Source organism: Oncorhynchus gorbuscha, unplaced genomic scaffold, assembly GCF_021184085.1.
Source record: "Oncorhynchus gorbuscha isolate QuinsamMale2020 ecotype Even-year unplaced genomic scaffold, OgorEven_v1.0 Un_scaffold_1986, whole genome shotgun sequence".
NCBI classification, from domain to species: domain Eukaryota; kingdom Metazoa; phylum Chordata; class Actinopteri; order Salmoniformes; family Salmonidae; genus Oncorhynchus; species Oncorhynchus gorbuscha.
The window spans coordinates 16,034-40,292 of NW_025746612.1; the positions used below are offsets into that span (position 1 = coordinate 16,034).

At 39.7% G+C, this 24,259-nt stretch overlaps 1 protein-coding gene across 1 annotated transcript in view; it reads left to right on the forward strand.

Annotated features, from left to right (window-relative positions):
• Window positions 1–22,044, forward strand: part of LOC124024737 (UDP-GlcNAc:betaGal beta-1,3-N-acetylglucosaminyltransferase-like protein 1) — a 38,071-nt gene extending 16,027 nt beyond the window's left edge. Inside the window, exons 3-9 of the mRNA XM_046338534.1 lie at window positions 1,586–1,681; window positions 2,456–2,580; window positions 5,261–5,396; window positions 10,680–10,748; window positions 11,210–11,284; window positions 21,436–21,533; window positions 21,590–22,044. Coding sequence (XP_046194490.1) covers window positions 1,586–1,681; window positions 2,456–2,580; window positions 5,261–5,396; window positions 10,680–10,748; window positions 11,210–11,284; window positions 21,436–21,516 — 582 coding nt within the window. The 3' untranslated portion in view covers window positions 21,517–21,533; window positions 21,590–22,044. The remainder of the gene's footprint in view (window positions 1–1,585; window positions 1,682–2,455; window positions 2,581–5,260; window positions 5,397–10,679; window positions 10,749–11,209; window positions 11,285–21,435; window positions 21,534–21,589) is intronic.
• The last annotated feature ends 2,215 nt before the right edge of the window (window positions 22,045–24,259 follow it).

The following is a 24,259-nucleotide window of genomic DNA, read 5'->3' on the forward strand; positions in this document are numbered from 1 at the left end:
ATCTCTAGCAGGGTGTTGATATCTCACTGCTCTCTAGTCTCTCTCTAGCAGGGTGTTGATATCTCACTGCTCTCTAGTATCTCTAGCAGGGTGTTGATATCTCACTGATCTCTAGTATCTCTAGCAGGGTGTTGATATCTCACTGCTCTCTAGCAGGGTGTTGATATCTCACTGCTCTCTAGTATCTCTAGCAGGGTGTTGATATCTCACTGCTCTCTAGTCTCTCTAGCAGGGTGTTGATATCTCACTGATCTCTAGTATCTCTAGCAGGGTGTTGATATCTCACTGATCTCTAGCAGGGTGTTGATATCTCACTGCTCTCTAGTCTCTCTCTAGCAGGGTGTTGATATCTCACTGCTCTCTAGTCTCTCTAGTCTCTCTAGCAGGGTGTTGATATCTCACTGCTCTCTAGTCTCTCTAGCAGGGTGTTGATATCTCACTGCTCTCTAGTCTCTCTCGCAGGGTGTTGATATCTCACTGCTCTCTAGTCTCTCTAGCAGGGTGTTGATATCTCACTGCTCTCTAGCAGGGTGTTGATATCTCACTGCTCTCTAGCAGGGTGTTGATATCTCACTGCTCTCTAGCAGGGTGTTGATATCTCACTGCTCTCTAGTATCTCTAGCAGGGTGTTGATATCTCACTGATCTCTAGTATCTCTAGCAGGGTGTTGATATCTCACTGCTCTCTAGCAGGGTGTTGATATCTCACTGCTCTCTAGCAGGGTGTTGATATCTCACTGCTCCCTAGTCTCTCTCGCAGGGTGTTGATATCTCACTGCTCTCTAGTCTCTCTAGCAGGGTGTTGATATCTCACTGCTCTCTAGCAGGGTGTTGATATCTCACTGCTCTCTAGCAGGGTGTTGATATCTCACTGCTCTCTCGCAGGGTGTTGATATCTCACTGCTCCCTAGTATCTCTAGCAGGGTGTTGATATCTCACTGCTCTCTAGCAGGGTGTTGATATCTCACTGCTCTCTAGTCTCTCTAGCAGGGTGTTGATATCTCACTGCTCTCTAGTCTCTCTAGTCTCTCTAGCAGGGTGTTGATATCTCACTGATCTCTAGTCTCTCTAGCAGGGTGTTGATATCTCACTGCTCTCTAGTCTCTCTCTAGCAGGGTGTTGATATCTCACTGCTCTCTAGTCTCTCTCTAGCAGGGTGTTGATATCTCACTGCTCTCTAGTCTCTCTAGCAGGGTGTTGATATCTCACTGCTCTCTAGTCTCTCTAGCAGGGTGTTGATATCTCACTGCTCTCTAGTCTCTCTAGCAGGGTGTTGATATCTCAATGCTCTCTAGTCTCTCTAGCAGGGTGTTGATATCTCACTGCTCTCTAGTCTCTCTAGCAGGGTGTTGATATCTCACTGCTCTCTAGTCTCTCTCTAGCAGGGTGTTGATATCTCACTGCTCTCTAGTCTCTCTCTAGCAGGGTGTTGATATCTCACTGCTCTCTAGTCTCTCTAGCAGGGTGTTGATATCTCACTGCTCTCTAGTCTCTCTAGCAGGGTGTTGATATCTCACTGCTCTCTAGTCACTGGATCCACAAGCAGTCCGGCGCCGCTGAGTGTGTGTGTGTCTCCCCTCTCTCAGGTGTACACCTCTCACGGCCCTACGGTCATCATGCCAACATGGTTCTGCTCCAGGGATTGGTTCCAGCGGGTCGGAACCTTTGACGAGGGCGGCAAGGTGAGACTCCACCCCTAAAACATCTCCACGCAAGTCAAATTTAGAATCTAAAACCAACCACTTATGCAGATTTGAATGATTTGAACAGTGGGTCCACCGAGTCTGAAAAGGAAGGGAAGTCGAGGGAGACTTCCCTTTCAGGTGTGCTCAGGGGTTAGAGGTCAAGAAGTGCAAGCACAAGACTGCATGAGGACTCCTCTAATTTGTCCAACTTTAGATCACAAATCCATTTGAATAATGTGTGACCTCACTCTTCCCTTCTCTACCACCTCCTCCCTCATCACCCTCTTCCCCCCCTCTCTTCTCCTGTCCTCTTATCTTTCCTCTCTCTTCTTCTCTCCTTTCCTCTTCTTCTCTCCTGTCCTTTTCTTCTCTCCTGTCCTCTTCTTCTCTCCTGTCCTCTTCTTCTCTCCTGTCCTTTTCTTCTCTCCTGTCCTCTTCTTCTCTCCTGTCCTCTTCTTTCTTCTCTCTTCTTCTCTCCTGTCCTCTTCTCTTTCCTCTCTCTTCTTCTCAACTGTCCTCCACTCTTCTCTTCTCTCATCTCCTCTCCTCTCTCTTCTACTCTCCTATCCTCTTCTTTCCTCTCTCTTCTACTCTATTGTCCTCTTCTCTCCTGTCCTCCTCTCTTTCATCTCTCTTCTTCTCTCCTGTCCTCCTCTCTTTCCTCTCCTTCTCTCCTGTCCTCCTCTCTTTCCTCTCTCTTCTTCTCTCCTGTCCTCTTCTCTTTCCTCTCTCCTCTTCTCTCTCCTCTCTATTCTTATCTCTCCTCTCCAGGGAGTTCCAGAGGATCTGTTGTGGTTCTATCAGAGTGTTGGTCAGGGAGGAGGTGTGGTCAGAGTGGACCAGTGTTTACTAGTCTACCGCTACCATCAACAAGCTGCTACACACTCTGTCCTGGAGTAAGACATGCACACACAGCCACGGGACGCGTGCCAGGCAGTGGCCAGGTCCGATGGAAACAGGATGGAGCCTGCAGTTTCCACACACACACACACACACACACACACACACACACACACACACACACACACACACACACACACACACACACACACACACACACACACACACACACACACACACACACACACACACACACACACACACACACACACACACACACACAACATGTCCTCCAGCTACACACAGCTGTCCAGCTGACCCCTTCCTGAGCCTCATCCTTGGACACACACACTCAGCTCTGGAATTCCCTTGCCGTGTGTGTGTGTTGCCCTTTACAACCTCTATAGCGACACACACACACGTAGGACACGCGTAGCGGAAAGCCTGTTTCTGTAAATACTCTGCAGGGAAGACCTCTCCTCTTCCCTCATAACCTCCTCCCTCATATCCTCCTCCCTCTCATCCCCTTGTTCCTGTTATCACTCCTTCCTTCCTTCCATCTGTCCATCGTATATCTAACCTTGTTGACGCGCTGTCACCATCTACTCCTTTACAAATCATCCTCTCCTCTCTCTCTCTCTCTCTCTTCCTTCTCTCTTCCCTCTCTCTTCCCTCTCTCCTCCCTCTCTCTTCCATCTCTTCCCTCTCTCCTCTCTCTCTTCCCTCTCTCCTCCCTCTCTCTTCCATCTCTCTTCCCTCTCTCTTCCCTCTCTCCTCCCTCTCTCTTCCCTCTCTTCCCTCTCTCTTCCCTCTCTTCCCTCTCTCTCTTCCCTCTCTCCTCCCTCTCTCTTCCCTCTCTCCTCCCTCTCTCCTCTCTTCCCTCTCTCTTCCCTCTCTCCTCTCCTCCCTCTCTCCTCCCTCTCTTCCCTCTCTCCTCTCCTCCCTTTCTCCTCCCTCTCTCTTCCCTCTCTCTTCCCTTTCTCTTCCCTCTCTCTCTCTCTTCCCTCTCTCCTCCCTCTCTCCTCTCTCTCTCTTCCCTCTCTCCTCCCTCTCTCTTCCCTCTCTCCTTCCTCTTTTTCCTCCCTCTCTCCTCCCTCTCTCCTCCCTCTCTCTTCCCTCTCTCTTCCCTTCCCTCTCTCTTCCCTCTCTCCTCCCTCTCTCTTCCCTCTCTCCTCCCCTCTCTCTTCCCCTCTCTTCCCTCTCTCTTCCCTCTCTTCCCTCTCTCTCTTCCCTCTCTCCTCCCTCTCTCTTCCCTCTCTCTTCCTCTCTCTTCCCTCTCTTCCCCTCTCTCCTCTCCTTCCTCTTTTTCCTCCCTCTCTCCTCCCTCTCTCTTCCTCTCTCTTCCCTCTCTCCTCTCTTCCCTCTCTCTTCCCTCTCTCCTCCCTCTCTCTTCCATCTCTCTTCCCTCTCTCTTCCCTCTCTCCTCCCTCTCTCTTCCCTCTCTCTTCCCTCTCTCTTCCCTCTCTTCCCTCTCTCTCTTCCCTCTCTCTTCCCTCTCTCCTCCCTCTCTCCTCTCTTCCCTCTCTCTTCCCTCTCTCCTCTCCTCCCTTTCTCCTCCCTCTCTCTTCCCTCTCTCTTCCCTTTCTCTTCCCTCTCTCCTCTCTTCCCTCTCTCCTCCCTGTCTCCTCTCTCTCTCTTCCCTCTCTCCTCGCTCTCTCTTCCCTCTCTCCTCTCCTCCCCTCTCTCCTCCCCTCTCCTCCCTCTCTCTTCCCTCTCTCCTCTCTTCCCTCTCTCTTCCCTCTCTCCTCCCTCTCTCTTCCCTCTCTCCTCTCTTCCCTCTCTCCTCCCTCTCTCTTCCCTCTCTCCTCTCTTCCCTCTCTCTTCCCTCTCCTCCCTCTCTCTTCCCTCTCTCCTCTCTTCCCTCTCTCCTCTCTTCCCTCTCTCCTCTCTTCCCTCTCTCCTCTCCTCCCTCTTCCCTCTCTCCTCTCCTCCCTCTCTCTTCCCTCTCTCCTCTCCTCCCTCTCTCTTCCTCTCTCCTCTCTTCCCTCTCTCCTCTCCTCCCTCTTCCTCTCTCTTCTGTCTCTCCTCTCTCCTCCCTCTCCCTTCTCTTTCTATTTGTCTATCAGTCATATTTCCAGCTCCTTCTGTTATCTCTCACTTAACTTCTCCCTCTGTCTCTCACTCTCTCTGTTTCTCTTTTCTACCATCTTAAATCTCCAGACACTTCACACTTCTGAGTCAATCCCTCTACGATTACATATCGTGTGTGTGTGTGTGTGTGTGTGTGTCCACACTGCATGTATATATTTCTATGTGTTAATCTAGGTCCCCTAAATCAAAGCATCAGTGAAACTGCTAAAGGAAGCAATATGGGGACCACCCATGCACAGTGTGTATGTGTTTTAATTGATGTGTGTGTGTGTGTGTGTGTGTGTGTGTGTGTGTGTGTGTGTGTGTGTGTGTGTGTGTGTGTGTGTGTGTGTGTGTGTGTGTGTGTGTGTGTGTGTGTGTGTGTGTGTGTGTGTGTGTGTGTGTGTGTGTGTGTGTGTGTGTGTGTGTGTGTGTGTGTGTGTGTGTGTGTGTGTGTGTGTGTGTGTGTATTTGACTAGAACCATGGTTTATGGTGGTGGATTAGGGTTGTTTGTCATGGAGGCCCAGTGTTTCAGTCAAACCATCACATCAGAGGAAGAGCTCACTAATGTCTCCATATGATAACTATCAGGCTGTTGTTCTAGGTGTGTGTGTGTGTGTGTGTGGTCCATGTCTGTAACTCCTCCTCTGTCCTCCGGTCTCCAGGGAAACCATTTGGAACCTCCGTGTGGCCTTCCTCCATGAGAGAGTTATCAACCAATGGGAATCCTTCACCATATGGAATGCTGGGAAACAGGGCCGGAAACTATACCGCTGCCTCAGTTCCTTCAATCAGAAGAAGGTATGTACCTTTTCAACAGCCAATCGCAAAAGATTATGCAACACTTGCTAGCCAATCAGGAGAGGTTAACAAAACTCTCAATAGCCAATTAGGTTGCATCTTCCACAGTCAGTGCTCTCTGATTGGTAGGATCAGGTGACCCTCCTCCCCAGAACACAGTGCTGACCTTAGATCTGTTTGTAGGGTCAATGATCCTTTATCCCGTGTCCTCTGATCCGTCATGACAACATGGAGCTGTTTATCCTGTGTCCTCTGATCCATCATGACAACATGGAGCTGTTTATCCTGTGTCCTCTGATCCATCATGACAACATGGAGCTGTGTCCTCTGATCCGTCATGACAACATGGAGCTGTGTCCTCTGATCCGTCATGACAACATGGAGCTGTTTATCCTGTGTCCTCTGATCCATCATGACAACATGGAGCTGTGTCCTCTGATCCATCATGACAACACGGAGCTGTTTATCCTGTGTCCTCTGATCCATCATGACAACATGGAGCTGTGTCCTCTGATCCATCATGACAACACAGAGCTGTTTATCCTGTGTCCTCTGATCCGTCATGACAACATGGAGCTGTGTCCTCTGATCCATCATGACAACATGGAGCTGTTTATCCTGTGTCCTCTGATCCATCATGACAACATGGAGCTGTTTATCCTGTGTCCTCTGATCCGTCATGACAACACGGAGCTGTGTCCTCTGATCCGTCATGACAACAAGGAGCTGTTTATCCTGTGTCCTCTGATCCATCATGACAACATGGAGCTGTTTATCCTGTGTCCTCTGATCCATCATGACAACATGGAGCTGTGTCCTCTGATCCGTCATGACAACACGGAGCTGTTTATCCCGTGTCCTCTGATCCGTCATGACAACATGGAGCTGTTTATCCTGTGTCCTCTGATCCATCATGACAACATGGAGCTGTGTCCTCTGATCCGTCATGACAACATGGAGCTGTTTATCCTGTGTCCTCTGATCCGTCATGACAACGTGGAGCTGTGTCCTCTGATCCATCATGACAACATGGAGCTGTTTATCCTGTGTCCTCTGATCGATCATGACAACACGGAGCTGTTTATCCTGTGTCCTCTGATCCGTCATGACAACATGGAGCTGTGTCCTCTGATCCATCATGACAACATGGAGCTGTTTATCCTGTGTCCTCTGATCCATCATGACAACATGGAGCTGTTTATCCTGTGTCCTCTGATCCGTCATGACAACACGGAGCTGTGTCCTCTGATCCATCATGACAACATGGAGCTGTGTCCTCTGGTCCGTCATGACAACATGGAGCTGTTTATCCTGTGTCCTCTGATCCGTCATGACAACGTGGAGCTGTGTCCTCTGATCCATCATGACAACATGGAGCTGTTTATCCTGTGTCCTCTGATCCGTCATGACAACATGGAGCTGTTTATCCTGTGTCCTCTGATCCGTCATGACAACACGGAGCTGTTTATCCTGTGTCCTCTGATCCGTCATGACAACATGGAGCTGTGTCCTCTGATCCATCATGCCAACATGGAGCTGTTTATCCTTTGTCCTCTGATCCATCATGACAACATGGAGCTGTGTCCTCTGATCCATCATGACAACATGGAGCTGTGACCTCTGATCCATCATGACAACATGGAGCTGTGTCCTCTGATCCATCATGACAACATGGAGCTGTGTCCTCTGATCCGTCATGACAACGTGGAGCTGTGTCCTCTGATCCATCATGACAACATGGAGCTGTTTATCCTTTGTCCTCTGATCCATCATGACAACATGGAGCTGTGTCCTCTGATCCGTCATGACAACAGACAACATGGAGCTGTTTATCCTGTGTCCTCTGATCCATCATGACAACATGGAGCTGTTTATCCTGTGTCCTCTGATCCACCATGACAACATGGAGCTGTTTATCCTGTGTCCTCTGATCCGTCATGACAACATGGAGCTGTTTATCCTGTGTCCTCTGATCCGTGGTCCTTCTGTAGCTCAGTTGGTAGAGCATGGCGCTTGTAACGCCAGGGTAGTGGGTTCGATCCCCGGGACCACCATACGTAGAATGTATGCACTCATGACTGTAAGTCGCTTTGGATAAAAGCGTCTGCTAAATGGCATATATTATCCGTCATGACAACATGGAGCTGTTTATCCTGTGTCCTCTGATCCATCATGACAACATGGAGCTGTGTCCTCTGATCCATCATGACAACATGGAGCTGTTTATCCCGTGTCTTCTGATCCATCATGACAACACGGAGCTGTTTATCCTTTGTCCTCTGATCCATCATGACAACATGGAGCTGTGTCCTCTGATCCGTCATGACAACATGGAGCTGTTTATCCTGTGTCCCCTGATCCATCATGACAACACGGAGCTGTTTATCCTGTGTCCTCTGATCCGTCATGACAACACGGAGCTGTTTATCCTGTGTCCTCTGATCCGTCATGACAACACGGAGCTGTGTCCCCTGATCCATCATGACAACATGGAGCTGTTTATCCTTTGTCCTCTGATCCATCATGACAACATGGAGCTGTGTCCTCTGATCTGTCATGACAACATGGAGCTGTTTATCCTGTGTCCCCTGATCCATCATGACAACACGGAGCTGTTTATCCTGTGTCCTCTGATCCGTCATGACAACACGGAGCTGTTTATCCTGTGTCCTCTGATCCGTCATGACAACACGGAGCTGTGTCCTCTGATCCATCATGACAACATGGAGCTGTGTCCTCTGATCCGTCATGACAACATGGAGCTGTGTCCTCTGATCCGTCATGACAACATGGAGCTGTTTATCCTGTGTCCTCTGATCCATCATGACAACATGGAGCTGTGTCCTCTGATCCATCATGACAACACGGAGCTGTTTATCCTGTGTCCTCTGATCCATCATGACAACATGGAGCTGTGTCCTCTGATCCATCATGACAACACGGAGCTGTTTATCCTGTGTCCTCTGATCCGTCATGACAACATGGAGCTGTGTCCTCTGATCCATCATGACAACATGGAGCTGTTTATCCTGTGTCCTCTGATCCATCATGACAACATGGAGCTGTTTATCCTGTGTCCTCTGATCCGTCATGACAACACGGAGCTGTGTCCTCTGATCCGTCATGACAACAAGGAGCTGTTTATCCTGTGTCCTCTGATCCATCATGACAACATGGAGCTGTTTATCCTGTGTCCTCTGATCCATCATGACAACATGGAGCTGTTTATCCTGTGTCCTCTGATCCGTCATGACAACATGGAGCTGTTTATCCTGTGTCCTCTGATCCATCATGACAACATGGAGCTGTTTATCCTGTGTCCTCTGATCCATCATGACAACATGGAGCTGTGTCCTCTGATCCATCATGACAACATGGGGCTGTGTCCTCTGATCCGTCATGACAACACGGAGCTGTTTATCCCGTGTCCTCTGATCCGTCATGACAACATGGAGCTGTTTATCCTGTGTCCTCTGATCCATCATGACAACATGGAGCTGTGTCCTCTGATCCGTCATGACAACATGGAGCTGTTTATCCTGTGTCCTCTGATCCGTCATGACAACGTGGAGCTGTGTCCTCTGATCCATCATGACAACATGGAGCTGTGTCCTCTGATCCATCATGACAACATGGAGCTGTGTCCTCTGGTCCGTCATGACAACATGGAGCTGTTTATCCTGTGTCCTCTGATCCGTCATGACAACGTGGAGCTGTGTCCTCTGATCCATCATGACAACATGGAGCTGTTTATCCTGTGTCCTCTGATCCGTCATGACAACATGGAGCTGTTTATCCTGTGTCCTCTGATCCGTCATGACAACACGGAGCTGTTTATACTGTGTCCTCTGATCCGTCATGACAACATGGAGCTGTGTCCTCTGATCCATCATGCCAACATGGAGCTGTTTATCCTTTGTCCTCTGATCCATCATGACAACATGGAGCTTTGTCCTCTGATCCATCATGACAACATGGAGCTGTGACCTCTGATCCATCATGACAACATGGAGCTGTGTCCTCTGATCCATCATGACAACATGGAGCTGTTTATCCTTTGTCCTCTGATCCATCATGACAACATGGAGCTGTGTCCTCTGATCCGTCATGACAACAGACAACATGGAGCTGTTTATCCTGTGTCCTCTGATCCATCATGACAACATGGAGCTGTTTATCCTGTGTCCTCTGATCCGTCATGACAACATGGAGCTGTTTATCCTGTGTCCTCTGATCCGTCATGACAACATGGAGCTGTTTATCCTGTGTCCTCTGATCCGTCATGACAACATGGAGCTGTTTATCCTTTGTCCTCTGATCCATCATGACAACATGGAGCTGTGTCCTCTGATCCGTCATGACAACATGGAGCTGTTTATCCTGTGTCCCCTGATCCATCATGACAACACGGAGCTGTTTATCCTGTGTCCTCTGATCCGTCATGACAACACGGAGCTGTTTATCCTGTGTCCTCTGATCCGTCATGACAACACGGAGCTGTGTCCCCTGATCCATCATGACAACATGGAGCTGTTTATCCTTTGTCCTCTGATCCATCATGACAACATGGAGCTGTGTCCTCTGATCTGTCATGACAACATGGAGCTGTTTATCCTGTGTCCCCTGATCCATCATGACAACACGGAGCTGTTTATCCTGTGTCCTCTGATCCGTCATGACAACACGGAGCTGTTTATCCTGTGTCCTCTGATCCGTCATGACAACACGGAGCTGTGTCCTCTGATCCATCATGACAACATGGAGCTGTGTCCTCTGATCCGTCATGACAACACAGAGCTGTGTCCTCTGATCCATCATGACAACATGGAGCTGTTTATCCTGTGTCCTCTGATCCATCATGACAACACGGAGGTGTTTATCCTTTGTCCTCTGATCCGTCATGACAACATGGAGCTGCATCTCAAATGGCACTATTCCCTATTTAGTGTCAATAATAGGATCCGATTTGGTCAAAAGTAGTGCACTGAATAGGGAATAGGATACGATTTGGGACACTCTGTGTTGAGACACTGTAGTAGGAGGAGCCAGCTGGTCCCAACTGGTCATAATGGGTCGTGGATCACAATCTACTGTTACACTGACTGATACACCAGGTGTGGTGGGCTGAATCAGAGGTGTGGGGGCTGCCTTAATCGACATCACGTCTTCAGCACCCGGGGAAGAGTGGGTTAACTGCCTTGCTCAGGGGCAGAACGACAGATGTTGACCTTAATAGTGTGTGTACATACATTTACAAACAGCGGTTTTGTGTGTGTTGGTCAGGTTCGAGCGTTCTGCGACGTGGACGAGAATAAGATCAAGAAAGGCTTCTACACCTATGAGGAGTCCAAGGTGCGACCCTACACTCTAGAACCATAGATACCACAACACTCTAGAACCATAGATACCACAACACTCTAGAACCATAGATACCACAACACTCTAGAACCAAACTACCATAGATACCACAACACTCTAGAACCAAACTACCATAGATGTCTGATCAGATCTTGGAGCTAAGCTACCATAGATACCACAACACTCTAGAACCAAACTACCATAGATGTCAGATGAGATCTTGGAGCTAAGCTACCATAGATGTCAGATCAGATCTTGGAGCTAAGCTACCATAGATGTCTGATCAGATCTTGGAGCTAAGCTACCATAGATGTCAGATCAGATCTTGGAGCTAAGCTACCATAGATGTCAGATCAGATCTTGGATCTAAGCTACCATAGAAGGAGAAGTCCTAACCATGTTATTATGTTTGTGTCCTTTTCCTCTCCTCATTGTTCCTCCTGTCTTCCTCCCAGGAGAGGCCCAAGCCTCAGATCCCTGTAATGCACTACAGAGATGCGTCTCCACCCTACATCATCTGTGTCAAGCTGGTGAGTGGAAAAAGTGTGTGTGCGTCTGTGTGTCCTGTTGTTCGTTGTTCCGGATCGTATCTCCGCCAGGTCGGTAATCTCTGCTAATGGTATAATGAGCTAGGGCGTGTGCCCTGGCACGCACACACACACGTATGTACAGACACACACACGTACACAGCCTGCTGATCTTTGACTGCAGCATAATATTCTCCCTGATACTTTGACCGGCGCTCACCTTCACACACCCTCTTTAACCAGCGTTTGGCCTCAATAAATATTTAAGTTATAAAGCCTTAGTAACAACCAGACAGGGTATAATATATAACAACCAGACAGGGTATAATATAAATATATAACAGTTATAAAGCCTTAGTAACAACCAGACAGGGTATAATATAAATATATAACAACCAGACAGGGTATAATATATATATTCAACAGTTATAAAGCCTTAGTAACAACCAGACAGGGTATAATATAAATATATAACAGTTATAAAGTCTTAGTAACAACCAGACAGGGTATAATATATATATATATATATATATAACAGTTATAAAGCCTTAGTAACAACCAGACAGGGTATAATATAAATATATAACAGTTATAAAGCCTTAGTAACAACCAGACAGGGTATAATATAAATATATAACAACCAGACAGGGTATAATATAAATATATATAACAGTTATAAAGCCTTAGTAACAACCAGACAGGGTATAATATATAACAACCAGACAGGGTATAATATAAATATATAACAGTTATAAAGCCTTAGTAACAACCAGACAGGGTATAATATAAATATATAACAACCAGACAGGGTATAATATATATATTCAACAGTTATAAAGCCTTAGTAACAACCAGACAGGGTATAATATAAATATATAACAACCAGACAGGGTATAATATAAATATATAACAACCAGACAGGGTATAATATAAATATATATAACCGTTATAAAGCCTTAGTAACAACCAAACAGGGTATAATATAAATATATAACAACCAGACATGGTATAATATATATATTCAACAGTTATAAAGCCTTAGTAACAACCAGACAGGGTATAATATAAATATTCAACAGTTATAAAGCCTTAGTAACAACCAGACAGGGTATAATATATATATATAATAACAGTTATAAAGCCTTAGTAACAACCAGACAGGGTATAATATAAATATATAACAGTTATAAAGCCTTAGTAACAACCAGACAGGGTATAATATATATATATAACAACCAGACAGGGTATAATATATATATTCAACAGTTATAAAGCCTTAGTAACAACCAGACAGGGTATAATATAAATATATAACAACCAGACAGGGTATAATATAAATATATAACAGTTATAAAGCCTTAGTAACAACCAGACAGGGTATAATATATATATATATATAACAACCAGACAGGGTATAATATATATATTCAACAGTTATAAAGCCTTAGTAACAACCAGACAGGGAATAATATATAACAACCAGACAGGGTATAATATATATATATATAACAGTTATAAAGCCTTAGTAACAACCAGACAGGGTATAATATATATATATATAACAGTTATAAAGCCTTAGTAACAACCAGACAGGGTATAATATAAATATATATAATAGTTATAAAGCCTTAGTAAGAACCAGACAGGGTATAATATAAATATATAACAGTTATAAAGCCTTAGTAACAACCAGACAGGGTATAATATATAACAACCAGACGGGGTATAATATATATATATATATATAACAACCAGACAGGGTATAATATAAATATATATATAACAACCAGACAGGGTATAATATACATGTATAACAGTTATAAAGCCTTAGTAACAACCAGACAGGGTATAATATAAATATATATAACAGTTATAAAGCCTTAGTAACAACCAGACAGGGTATAATATAAATATATATATAACAACCAGACAGGGTATAATATACATGTATAACAGTTATAAAGCCTTAGTAACAACCAGACAGGGTATAATATAAATATATATAACAGTTATAAAGCCTTAGTAACAACCAGACAGGGTATAATATAAATATATATATAACAACCAGACAGGGTATAATATAAATATATAACAGTTATAAAGCCTTAGTAACAACCAGTCAGGGTATAATATATATATTCAACAGTTATAAAGCCTTAGTAACAACCAGACAGGGTATAATATAAATATATATATAACAACCAGACATGGTATAATATAAATATATAACAGTTATAAAGCCTTAGTAACAACCAGACAGGGTATAATATAAATATATAACAACCAGACAGTGTATAATATAAATATATAACAACCAGACAGGGTTTAATATAAATATATAACAGTTATAAAGCCTTAGTAACAACCAGACAGGGTATAATATAAATATATATATAACAACCAGACAGGGTATAATATATATATTCAACAGTTATAAAGCCTTAGTAACAACCAGACAGGGTATAATATAAATATATAACAACCAGACAGGGTATAATATAAATATATAACAACCAGACAGGGTATAATATAAATATATATAACCGTTATAAAGCCTTAGTAACAACCAAACAGGGTATAATATAAATATATAACAACCAGACATGGTATAATATATATATTCAACAGTTATAAAGCCTTAGTAACAACCAGACAGGGTATAATATAAATATTCAACAGTTATAAAGCCTTAGTAACAACCAGACAGGGTATAATATATATATATATATAATAACAGTTATAAAGCCTTAGTAACAACCAGACAGGGTATAATATAAATATATAACAGTTATAAAGCCTTAGTAACAACCAGACAGGGTATAATATATATATATATAATAACAGTTATAAAGCCTTAGTAACAACCAGACAGGGTATAATATAAATATATAACAGTTATAAAGCCTTAGTAACAACCAGACAGGGTATAATATATATATATAACAACCAGACAGGGTATAATATATATATTCAACAGTTATAAAGCCTTAGTAACAACCAGACAGGGTATAATATAAATATATAACAACCAGACAGGGTATAATATAAATATATAACAGTTATAAAGCCTTAGTAACAACCAGACAGGGTATAATATATATATATATATATAACAACCAGACAGAGTATAATATATATATTCAACAGTTATAAAGCCTTAGTAACAACCAGACAGGGAATAATATATAACAACCAGACAGGGTATAATATATATATATATAACAGTTATAAAGCCTTAGTAACAACCAGACAGGGTATAATATAAATATATATAATAGTTATAAAGCCTTAGTAAGAACCAGACAGGGTATAATATAAATATATAACAGTTATAAAGCCTTAGTAACAACCAGACAGGGTATAATATATAACAACCAGACGGGGTATAATATATATATATATATAACAACCAGACAGGGTATAATATAAATATATATATAACAACCAGACAGGGTATAATATACATGTATAACAGTTATAAAGCCTTAGTAACAACCAGACAGGGTATAATATAAATATATATAACAGTTATAAAGCCTTAGTAACAACCAGACAGGGTATAATATAAATATATATATAACAACCAGACAGGGTATAATATACATGTATAACAGTTATAAAGCCTTAGTAACAACCAGACAGGGTATAATATAAATATATATAACAGTTATAAAGCCTTAGTAACAACCAGACAGGGTATAATATAAATATATATATAACAACCAGACAGGGTATAATATAAATATATAACAGTTATAAAGCCTTAGTAACAACCAGTCAGGGTATAATATATATATTCAACAGTTATAAAGCCTTAGTAACAACCAGACAGGGTATAATATAAATATATATATAACAACCAGACATGGTATAATATAAATATATAACAGTTATAAAGCCTTAGTAACAACCAGACAGGGTATAATATAAATATATAACAACCAGACAGGGTATAATATAAATATATAACAACCAGACAGGGTTTAATATAAATATATAACAGTTATAAAGCCTTAGTAACAACCAGACAGGGTATAATATAAATATATATATAACAACCAGACAGGGTATAATATATATATTCAACAGTTTTAAAGCCTTAGTAACAACCAGACAGGGTATAATATATATATTCAACAGTTATAAAGCCTTAGTAACAACCAGACAGGGTATAATATATATATATATAATAACAGTTATAAAGCCTTAGTAACAACCAGACAGGGTATAATATAAATATATAACAGTTATAAAGCCTTAGTAACAACCAGACAGGGTATAATATAAATATATAACAACCAGACAGGGTATAATATACATATATAACAGTTATAAAGCCTTAGTAACAACCAGACAGGGTATAATATATATATTCAACAGTTATAAAGCCTTAGTAAGAACCAGACAGGGTATAATATATATAACAGTTATAAAGCCTTAGTAACAACCAGACAGGGTATAATATATATATATATAACAACCAGACAGGGTATAATATATATATTCAACAGTTATAAAGCCTTAGTAACAACCAGACAGGGAATAATATATAACAACCAGACAGGGTATAATATATATATATAACAGTTATAAAGCCTTAGTAACAACCAGACAGGGTATAATATATATATATAACAGTTATAAAGCCTTAGTAACAACCAGACAGGGTATAATATAAATATATAACAGTTATAAAGCCTTAGTAACAACCAGACAGGGTATAATATAAATATATATAATAGTTATAAAGCCTTAGTAAGAACCAGACAGGGTATAATATAAATATATAACAACCAGACAGGGTATAATATAAATATATAACAGTTATAAAGCCTTAGTAACAACCAGACAGGGTATAATATATATATATATATAACAACCAGACAGGGTATAATATATATATTCAACAGTTATAAAGCCTTAGTAACAACCAGACAGGGAATAATATATAACAACCAGACAGGGTATAATATATATATATATAACAGTTATAAAGCCTTAGTAACAACCAGACAGGGTATAATATATATATATATAACAGTTATAAAGCCTTAGTAACAACCAGACAGGGTATAATATAAATATATATAATAGTTATAAAGCCTTAGTAAGAACCAGACAGGGTATAATATAAATATATAACAGTTATAAAGCCTTAGTAACAACCAGACAGGGTATAATATATAACAACCAGACGGGGTATAATATATATATATATATAACAACCAGACAGGGTATAATATAAATATATATATAACAACCAGACAGGGTATAATATACATGTATTACAGTTATAAAGCCTTAGTAACAACCAGACAGGGTATAATATAAATATATATAACAGTTATAAAGCCTTAGTAACAACCAGACAGGGTATAATATAAATATATATATAACAACCAGACAGGGTATAATATACATGTATAACAGTTATAAAGCCTTAGTAACAACCAGACAGGGTATAATATAAATATATATAACAGTTATAAAGCCTTAGTAACAACCAGACAGGGTATAATATAAATATATATATAACAACCAGACAGGGTATAATATAAATATATAACAGTTATAAAGCCTTAGTAACACCCAGTCAGGGTATAATATATATATTCAACAGTTATAAAGCCTTAGTAACAACCAGACAGGGTATAATATAAATATATATATAACAACCAGACATGGTATAATATAAATATATAACAGTTATAAAGCCTTAGTAACAACCAGACAGGGTATAATATAAATATATAACAACCAGACAGGGTATAATATAAATATATAACAACCAGACAGGGTTTAATATAAATATATAACAGTTATAAAGCCTTAGTAACAACCAGACAGGGTATAATATAAATATATATATAACAACCAGACAGGGTATAATATATATATTCAACAGTTTTAAAGCCTTAGTAACAACCAGACAGGGTATAATATAAATATATATATAACAACCAGACATGGTATAATATAAATATATAACAGTTATAAAGCCTTAGTAACAACCAGACAGGGTATAATATAAATATATAACAACCAGACAGGGTATAATATAAATATATAACAACCAGACAGGGTTTAATATAAATATATAACAGTTATAAAGCCTTAGTAACAACCAGACAGGGTATAATATAAATATATATATAACAACCAGACAGGGTATAATATATATATTCAACCGTTTTAAAGCCTTAGTAACAACCAGACAGGGTATAATATATATATTCAACAGTTATAAAGCCTTAGTAACAACCAGACAGGGTATAATATATATATATATATAATAACAGTTATAAAGCCTTAGTAACAACCAGACAGGGTATAATATAAATATATAACAGTTATAAAGCCTTAGTAACAACCAGACAGGGTATAATATAAATATATAACAACCAGACAGGGTATAATATACATATATAACAGTTATAAAGCCTTAGTAACAACCAGATAGGGTATAATATATATATTCAACAGTTATAAAGCCTTAGTAAGAACCAGACAGGGTATAATATATATAACAGTTATAAAGCCTTAGTAACAACCAGACAGGGTATAATATATATATATATAACAACCAGACAGGGTATAATATATATATTCAACAGTTATAAAGCCTTAGTAACAACCAGACAGGGTATAATATATATATATGACAGTTATAAAGCCTTAGTAACAACCAGACAGGGTATAATATAAATATATAACAGTTATAAAGCCTTAGTAACAACCAGACAGGGTATAATATAAATATATATAATAGTTATAAAGCCTTAGTAAGAACCAGACAGGGTATAATATAAATATATAACAGTTATAAAGCCTTAGTAACAACCAGACAGGGTATAATATAAATATATATATAACAACCAGACAGGGTATAATATACATGTATAACAGTTATAAAGCCTTAGTAACAACCAGACAGGGTATAATATATATATATAACAGTTATAAAGCCTTAGTAACAACCAGACAGGGTATAATATATATATGACAGTTATAAAGCCTTAGTAACAACCAGACAGGGTATAATATAAATATATAACAGTTATAAAGCCTTAGTAACAACCAGACAGGGTATAATATAAATATATATAATAGTTATAAAGCCTTAGTAAGAACCAGACAGGGTATAATATAAATATATAACAGTTATAAAGCCTTAGTAACAACCAGACAGGGTATAATATAAATATATATATAACAACCAGACAGGGTATAATATACATGTATAACAGTTATAAAGCCTTAGTAACAACCAGACAGGGTATAATATAAATATATATATAACAACCAGACAGGGTATAATATAAATATATAACAGTTATAAAGCCTTAGTAACAACCAGACAGGGTATAATATAAATATATATATAACAACCAGACAGGGTATAATATAAATATATAACAGTTATAAAGCCTTAGTAACAACCAGACAGGGTATAATATAAATATATATATAACAACCAGAAAGGGTATAATATAAATATATAACAGTTATAAAGCCTTAGTAACAACCAGACAGGGTATAATATAAATATATAACAACCAGACAGGGTATAATATAAATATATAACAACCAGACAGGGTATAATATAAATATATATAACAGTTATAAAGCCTTAGTAACAACCAGACAGGGTATAATATATATATAACAGTTATAAAGCCTTAGTAACAACCAGACAGGGTATAATATAAATATATATAACAGTTATAAAGCCTTAGTAACAACCAGACAGGGTATAATATATATATAACAGTTATAAAGCCTTAGTAACAACCAGACAGGGTATAATATATAACAACCAGACAGGGTATAATATATATATATAACAGTTATAAAGCCTTAGTAACAACCAGACAGGGTATAATATAAATATATAACAACCAGACAGGGTATAATATATATATTCAACAGTTATAAAGCCTTAGTAACAACCAGACAGGGTATAATATAAATATATATATAACAACCAGACAGGGTATAATATACATATATAACAGTTATAAAGCCTTAGTAACAACCAGACAGGGTATAATATAAATATATATAACAGTTATAAAGCCTTAGTAACAACCAGACAGGGTATAATATAAATATATATATAACAACCAGACAGGGTATAATATACATATATATAACAGTTATAAAGCCTTAGTAACAACCAGACGGGATATAATATAAATATATATATAACAACCAGACAGGGTATAATATAAATATATAACAGTTATAAAGCCTTAGTAACAACCAGACAGGGTATAATATGAAAATATATATATAACAACCAGACAGGGTATAATATAAATATATAACAGTTATAAAGCCTTAGTAACAACCAGACAGGGTATAATATAAATATATAACAACCAGACAGGGTATAATATAAATATATAACAACCAGACAGGGTATAATATAAATATATATAACCGTTATAAAGCCTTAGTAACAACCAGACAGGGTATAATATATATATATAACAGTTATAAAGCCTTAGTAACAACCAGACAGGGTATAATATACATATATATTATATAACAGTTATAAAGCCTTAGTAACAACCAGACAGGGTATAATATATATATATAACAGTTATAAAGCCTTAGTAACAACCAGACAGGGTATAATATACATATATATTATATAACAGTTATAAAGCCTTAGTAACAACCAGACAGGGTATAATATATAACAACCAGACAGGGTATAATATAAATATTCAACAGTTATAAAGCCTTAGTAACAACCAGACAGGGTATAATATAAATATATAACAACCAGACAGGGTATAATATATATATTCAACAGTTATAAAGCCTTAGTAACAACCAGACAGGGTATAATATAAATATATAACAACCAGACAGGGTATAATATAAATATTCAACAGTTATAAAGCCTTAGTAACAACCAGACAGGGTATAATATAAATATATAACAACCAGACATGGTATAATATATATATTCAACAGTTATAAAGCCTTAGTAACAACCAGACAGGGTATAATATATATATTCAACAGTTATAAAGCCTTAGTAACAACCAGACAGGGTATAATATATATATTCAACAGTTATAAAGCCTTAGTAACAACCAGACAGGGTATAATATAAATATATAACAACCAGACAGGGTATAATATATATATTCAACAGTTATAAAGCCTTAGTAACAACCAGACAGGGTATAATATAAATATATAACAACCAGACAGGGTATAATATATAACAACCAGACAGGGTATAATATAAATATTCAACAGTTATAAAGCCTTAGTAACAACCAGACAGGGTATAATATAAATATATAACAACCAGACATGGTATAATATATATATTCAACAGTTATAAAGCCTTAGTAACAACCAGACAGGGTATAATATAAATATATAACAACCAGACATGGTATAATATATATATTCAACAGTTATAAAGCCTTAGTAACAACCAGACAGGGTATAATATATATATTCAACAGTTATAAAGCCTTAGTAACAACCAGACAGGGTATAATATATATATTCAACAGTTATAAAGCCTTCCTAAAAGTTATTTGGTGATCCTTTATCTGGGGAATTGAATTGCCTCTGGGTTTAGAAAACACACACACACAGACATACTCTGTTGGCCAGCCCAGGCAGACAGACAGTTAATGTTGTGTTTATCTAATTATGAGCTGCAGACAGCTAATCGACTGGCCCTGCCTCCCAGAGCTTCTAATTGGCCAATTATGGGAATCCGTGATTATTCAGTAAGAAGACATTGGGACCTGGACTCAATCTCTCTCACACACACACACACCTGGAGCCAATCACACAATTAATTGTTAAACACACCCATATGTTACAAGTACCGGATTGGGTTTAATTCCATTTAAATTCAATTTTCAATGAACATCTGGAATTTAATTAGGTTTACTTTCTGAATTGACTGGAAATGAATTGGAATTGGCCCCAACCCTGGTCCTTATCTCTTTAACTGTTGACCAATTAGATGCCAGAGATAACTCAAAACAGGAAGTGACCTCACCTACAGACAGGAAGTATGAGACTGACCATGGGCGTTGGTGATAATTAGAGTGATGACCAGCATCTCCTCCTCACTCTCACTCTTTTCATGTTCTGTCATTTCGTTCTCCCAGGACATGACCGGAGGAGTGTTTGAGGAAAACCTGAAGTCTCTCCATCTGGAAGAAGGAGTTGACTACTACCACTTCAACTAACACTCTGGGATGTAGAGATGGAGAGGAGGGGAGTTGACTACTACCACTTCAACTAACACTCTGGGATGTAGAGATGGAGAGGAGAGGAGTTGACTACTACCACTTCAACTAACACTCTGGGATGTAGAGATGGAGAGGAGAGGAGTTGACTACTACCACTTCAACTAACACTCTGGGATGTAGAGATGGAGAGGAGGGAGTTGACTACTACCACTTCAACTAACACTCTGGGATGTAGAGATGGAGAGGAGAGGAGTTGACTACTACCACTTCAACTAACACTCTGGGATGTAGAGATGGAGAGGAGAGGAGTTGACTACTACCACTTCAACTAACACTCTGGGATGGAGAGACAGAGGGATGGAGGTGGGGGGGGGGGTGAGTGTTTGAGGGTTGGATGCTGAGAAGGATAGATGGACTATGACAGTCATCTGGTGCGCCTGCTTGCTGTCTAGTTAGTATAATATGTGTGGCAGCATGTCCATGTTGATCGTGGAGATAAATCACAAATACAAACGTTTCCAATCATGTCCTCTGAAAGAGACTTTCCCTGAAATATGTTGTGCTGTCCAGTCACACACACACACTATACACACACACACTATACACACACACACACACTATACACACTATACACACACACACACACACACACACACACACACACACACACACACACACACACACACACACACACACACACACACACACACACACACACACACACACACACACACACACACACACACACACACACACACACACACACACACTATACACACACACTATACACTATACACACACACTATATATACACACAGACACTATACACACACACACACACACACACACACTATACACACACACACACTATATATATACACACACACACACACACTATACACACACACACACTATATATATACACACACACACACTCTCATATTTGTGTTTCTTTCCACAAGTCTCTTATAAAACCTCAGGAACAATGATATATTTTAGAGTACTATGCTCTGACACACACACACACACAATACACACACTACACACACCATGCCCAGTAAGGGCATTCGTTTTCCCACACAGAGCTCTTGAGTTTCACTGTTGAAAGGTAAACAAACCTTACCACCAACACCAATGCTTTGGTATTTCAACAGAAACCTCCTGGAACTCTGACCACAGCTACACATGGGATTCTGGGTAGTGATATAGTGGCAAAACAAATAGGTGGGTAGAAGCTAATCACAGAGCGATTTAAAGTAACGCTCCCTGTATTTTCTGTTCTCCTCCAAAGGTAGGGAGACACTCACACAAAATCAAAAAAGATGGTGTGTAACCTGGGAAACCTCTCTCATGGTTACCATAGTGACAGGCTAGCTGAGCCCAGTACAGAGCTGGAGAAACCTAGCACGTCCAGTTAACACATGGTCTCCACGTCTAACCCTCCCTGACCTGTCCACTCTCTCCCCGGGGACTGTTTACATTCTGACTGGAGCAGAACAGTGATTCCTCTGATTCACTAGATGCTTTCTATCTAAATCACCAGGGTTACAACAGAACACCGATTCACTAGAGGCTTTCTATCTAAATCACCAGGGTTACAACAGAACACTGATTCACTAGGGGCTTTCTATCTAAATCACCAGGGTTACAACAGAACACTGATTCCTCTGATTCACTAGAGGCTTTATATCTAAATCACCAGGGTTACAACAGAACACCGATTCACTAGGGGCTTTCTATCTAAATCACCAGGGTTACAACAGAACACCGATTCACTAGAGGCTTTATATCTAAATCACCAGGGTTACAACAGAACACTGATTCACTAGAGGCTTTATATCTAAATCACCAGGGTTACAACAGAACACTGATTACACACACTAGAGGCTTTAAATCTAAATCACCATGGTTACAACAGAACACTGATTCACTAGGGGCTTTCTATCTAAATCACCAGGGTTACAACAGAACACTGATTCACTAGGGGCTTTCTATCTAAATCACCATGGTTACAACAGAACACTGATTCACTAGGGGCTTTCTATCTAAATCACCAGGGTTACAACAGAACACTGATTCACTAGGGGCTTTCTATCTAAATCACCAGGGTTACAACAGAACACCGATTCACTAGGGGCTTTCTATCTAAATCACCAGGGTTACAACAGAACACTGATTCACTAGAGGCTTTATATCTAAATCACCAGGGTTACAACAGAACACCGATTCACTGGAGGCTTTCTATCTAAATCACCAGGGTTACAACAGAACACTGATTCACTAGAGGCTTTAAATCTAAATCACCATGGTTACAACAGAACACTGATTCACTAGGGGCTTTCTATCTAAATCACCAGGGTTACAACAGAACACTGATTCACTAGGGGCTTTCTATCTAAATCACCATGGTTACAACAGAACACTGATTCACTAGGGGCTTTCTATCTAAATCACCAGGGTTACAACAGAACACTGATTCCTCTGATTCACTAGAGGCTTTCTATCTAAACCACCAGGGTTACAACAGAACACTGATTCCTCTGATTCACTAGAGGCTTTATATCTAAATCACCAGGGTTACAACAGAACACTGATTCACTAGGGGCTTTCTATCTAAATCACCAGGGTTACAACAGAACACTGATTCACTAGGGGCTTTCTATCTAAATCACCAGGGTTACAACAGAACACTGATTCCTCTGATTCACTAGAGGCTTTATATCTAAATCACCAGGGTTAC